The sequence below is a fragment of the Galeopterus variegatus genome, unplaced genomic scaffold (assembly GCF_000696425.1).
Source record: "Galeopterus variegatus unplaced genomic scaffold, G_variegatus-3.0.2 Scaffold6547, whole genome shotgun sequence".
Classification (NCBI taxonomy): Eukaryota; Metazoa; Chordata; class Mammalia; order Dermoptera; family Cynocephalidae; genus Galeopterus; species Galeopterus variegatus.
Window position 1 is genome coordinate 75,149 of NW_007732658.1, and position 4,673 is coordinate 79,821.

At 35.3% G+C, this 4,673-nt stretch overlaps 1 protein-coding gene across 1 annotated transcript in view; it reads left to right on the forward strand.

Annotated features, from left to right (window-relative positions):
• Window positions 1-4,673, forward strand: part of LOC103606393 (gamma-aminobutyric acid receptor subunit gamma-2-like) — a 46,469-nt gene that overhangs the window by 38,520 nt on the left and 3,276 nt on the right. Inside the window, exon 4 of the mRNA XM_008590993.1 lies at window positions 1,987-2,207. Coding sequence (XP_008589215.1) covers window positions 1,987-2,207 — 221 coding nt within the window. The remainder of the gene's footprint in view (window positions 1-1,986; window positions 2,208-4,673) is intronic.

Here is a 4,673-nt window from a genome sequence, read left to right on the forward strand (position 1 = left end):
CCTATTGTTTATTATAATAATAGTTCTTTTTTTGTTTTTATTGTTCACATAAGGTAGTTTATTAAGTGAGATAATGCATGAAAAGTGTTTAGCTGGACGACTGGCACAGAATAAATACTTGATGAATCATATCAACAACAATAAAATGATAGCAGCCTCTATCAACAGTCGGGATGATGATAGTGGTGATGACAGAGATGAAAAGTGAAGAATCTTAGTTTTGTAGAGCAGGAGGGTCCGAAAGCATTTATTTGGATTAACTATTCATCTGTAAAGATGAGGAAAATGAGACCCAGAGAGAAAAGGTGTTTTTCTCAAAGACGATCTCTAAATTTGGTAGTCAAACTAGAACTCCGGTGTTCTGACTCCAGGCCTAAGGATCTGAATTTTACACAATGCATGCTTTTCTTAGACTGAAGTCACTACTTTCTAGTTTAGTGATAAGTACTTGAGGGGAGTCATTAAGGAGTTATATGTCATTATAGCATGTAATAATATGCTTTGTGATAGAGATTAGCACAGTAGTAGAAATTATTTTTTAATTGGTTAGTTTCATCTTGTTTAGAGAAAAAAACAACAATAATAAATAGTGAAAAAATATTGTTACTTTTCATTGGGTGTTTGCTCTGCCAGGTGTAGTGCAAAACATTTATGTGTGTTCCCCTTTCCTATCCCCACACAACCTAACTAGTTAGGCTCTTTAGGATCCCCGCTTTATTATGAGGCAACAGCCTCTAGATCTCCAGCTTAGGATGTTTTTCAAGTATTCTGGACTTTGTTTCACTCTACAGTGGTGGTTCTGAACCAGGGTAATTTGTTTCTCAGAAAACATTGGCAATGTCTGGAGACAATTTTAGTTGTCACAACTTGGCAGGGGTGGGAGCATGTGTATTAGTCCATTTCTGTTGCTTATAAAAAATACCTGGAAGTGGGTACTTTGTAAGAAACCAATATTTATTGCTTACAGTTTTGGAGGGTAGAAATTCCAAAGTCCAGAGAACACACCTGGTGAGGGTCTTCTTTGGCGGAGGTTTTACAGCAATGTTGGGGTCCCACATGGCAGAAAATGGTAGAGCAGAGAGAGAGAGAGAGAGAGAGAGAGTTCCTCATGCACTCTCCTTTTAAAGCCCTCAGAACCATGCCCCTGNTTGGCAGGGGTGGGAGCATGTGTATTAGTCCATTTCTGTTGCTTATAAAAAATACCTGGAACTGGGTACTTTGTAAGAAACCAATATTTATTGCTTACAGTTTTGGAGGGTAGAAAGTCCAAAGTCCAGAGAACACACCTGGTGAGGGTCTTCTTTGGCGGAGGTCTTACAGCAATGTTGGGGTCCCACATGGCAGAAAATGGTAGAGCAGAGAGAGAGAGAGAGTTCCTCATGCACTCTCCTTTTAAAGCCCTCAGAACCATGCCCCTGACCACCATTATTAATACATTCACTATGGCATAGTCCTACAATCTAATCACCTCTTCAAGGCCCAACCTTTCAATTATGCTAATAGGATTTCCCAACCTCAACCTTTACAGTGGGTATTTAAGCTTCAATGAGGTTGGGGGTGTGGGTATCCAGTCTACAGCAGCAGGGTGGAGGGATTGCTACTGGCATCTACTGAGTAGAGGCCAGGGATGCTCCTAAACATCCTGCCATACACGGGACAGCCCTCCACAGCAAAGAATTAGCTGGCTCAAAATCATGACAAACTGCTCTATAGACATGGAAACTGAATGACTATATCAGAACTAAGATCTTTTGCCAAAATTCATTTGGACACGTCTACTTTTTCATAAAAATATCAAACTGATCTACAGAAGACAGGCGAGGCAGTAGCCTCCACAGCAAAGTTTGTGCATCTTTCAGGACTGCTCAAAGCCTTAGTGGCTTTGCCTCATATTGTCAATGAAGAAAAGAATGAGATATACAAGTACTCGGCAATATAATCTTACTGTATTATAAACATTCTGTTTTATCTTTTTCTTTAAAATAGGAATATACAATTGACATATTTTTTGCCCAAACATGGTATGACAGACGCTTGAAATTTAACAGCACCATTAAAGTCCTCCGACTGAATAGCAACATGGTGGGGAAAATCTGGATTCCAGATACTTTCTTCAGAAACTCCAAAAAGGCTGATGCACACTGGATAACCACTCCCAATAGGATGCTGAGAATCTGGAATGATGGTCGGGTGCTCTACACTCTAAGGTATGCTGTTAGAAAAGGAAAAGAGTAATTGCTGGAAATAAAACAAAATCAACCATTCCTTAAAAGAAATGAAAGAAAAAAATTTCAAGCCTACATTATGGTTGACATGTTTGGTCAAATAGTATTTGATACTACAAAATTAGTTTTTTTTTTCTTTCTGTTACCAATGACTTTTTTCAAAGCACTAATCATAAATAGAACTTATTTATTATTTTATGACTGGTGATAACTCTGTTTTCTCACAAGTGTCACTTCTCTTGCCTTTGTAAGACCATCCAACTTTACCACTAATCTTGGCTTCTGTGTGTGTGTCTTGCTACTTTAGAACATGGAAAGTAAAACACAGTCAGTCGTCTTTGAGACCACCAGCTCTTACGCTTGGAAATGTCTCTGATTCCAAAGAAATCATTGATAAAGGGGAATTTTTGATATCGAAATCTTCATGCATGCTTCTATTTTTAGCTGCACAATGGCAAGCACCTAAGAATCTATAATCTTCCATCTCCTGGCTCCCCTCTCTTTAATACATGTATAGGCTGTTCGATTTAACTTATTGTCTAGTTGGGGAATAGATATATTTTCGGGAAAGTTGAAGGAGATTTTTTTCATCTTCAAAACTTAAATATTAGGAAACAGTATCATATGCCATTATCTTAGCACTTCATACTTACATGCATTGAAAATATATTTACATTGAAGTTTCTCATTGTTGAGAGTAAATTATTAGACAGCATAATTTATACGTACATAGACTCAGGAATCAGACAGATCTGGCTTTGGTTTTCAGTTCTCTATGTTGCTATCTGTATGATCTAGGGCAACTCTTCACAATTTCTTAATACAGGGACTTAGGGGCAGCTCTCTGGTATCAGGGGTCTTGGTGCTAGAAGATTTTGGTGCTGAAAGTTTTGTTTGCATAGTATGATGTTTTTACTAGGCTACATTTTTATTTAGAAGAATTAAGTGAGAACTAATGAAAATTATGAGGAAAGAAGGCATCTCCTCCCCCCATCCCTCCTCCCTCACCCCTCAGCACCACAACTGAGAAAAATCTTTGACCTTTTATTTCTTTAATTTCTATAAAATAGACATAATGATTCTGACCTTATAGAGTTGCTACAAAGACAAAATGGAATGATATATAAAGTGCTTAACATGAGCCTGATACATACTAAGCACAGCAGATATTGAAATTATTTGTATGTATTTTAAGTAAAAAAATATGAGTGATTCTTCTAGATCTTAGTATTCTCGAACATCTAGCTTCACAATGACTTATGTTAAATGTACTTGTTGCTTAACATGAGCCTGATACATACTAAGCACAGCAGATATTGAAATTATTTGTATGTATTTTCAGTAAAAAAATATGAGTGATTCTTCTAGATCTTAGTATTCTCGAACATCTAGCTTCACAATGACTTATGTTAAATGTACTTGCGGCATATGTGTTGTGCCATATATAATATTCAACATACAGAGAATAAGACTTTAAAATGGCTCCAAAACCTTTGTCAGAGTTATATCAGTTACTAGGAAAAAAGGTTAGAATTACAAAAGAAATTCATTGCATGTATTTTTTATTCTTCGTGGGTTTCGTAAAATTAGAGATAAGGTAATGACTGAAATTAAAATCCAGTGGAAATTAAAGTCTGTTTGATAAAACAGAGCTTGGCCTAGCTTTTGAAATATGAAGTCAATCACTCTATTCCAAGTCCCTTTATTGTTCTCATAACATTGTAGTCATTTTTTGATTTCTATTAATTTGCTGAATCACTATGACATTTAATTATGGGAGCCATATCAAAAATGTCACTCATGATATTCTATCATAGTTTGAATGGTTACCAATCTATATGTAGAGATAATTTTATTCTGGTTGCTTATCTATAATGAGCTATGAGGGAGTGTGTGTGTGGGTATCTGTGCATGTACGCATAAATGTATATGTGTGTATCTATGTATCTGCAATCTACATTATTTTCAATTTTAATAATTCCAGTTTAATTTGGAGAAATAATTCTAATAAGATATCAAATTTAATTATAATTTCATTTATGAATATAACTAATCTTTTCTTTGAAGAGCAATGTAATTATTGAATAACAATGTAAAACCTCCAGCTTTGGAGACAGATAAACCTAGGTTCAAATCTCAGCTGTGCCACTAGTTATGTGACTTTGTACAAGTTCAAGTATAATTAACCCATAATAACACCTACTAAATAAGAAAACAATTCACTTTGCCCAGTATCTCATAGACAATTAAGGGCTTAATTATCATGAGATATATTTCAAGATCAGTAATTGCTCTATTATATCACGGAATAATAAGTCATGCCAACTAAAAATCTTTTAAAGTAAATTTGTATAAAATAACACTTTTGTTAATTCAACACTGACATATGTATATTATAACAAATATAGCTAAAAAATATGAAATTTAAAAAATCATCAACCCATTTCC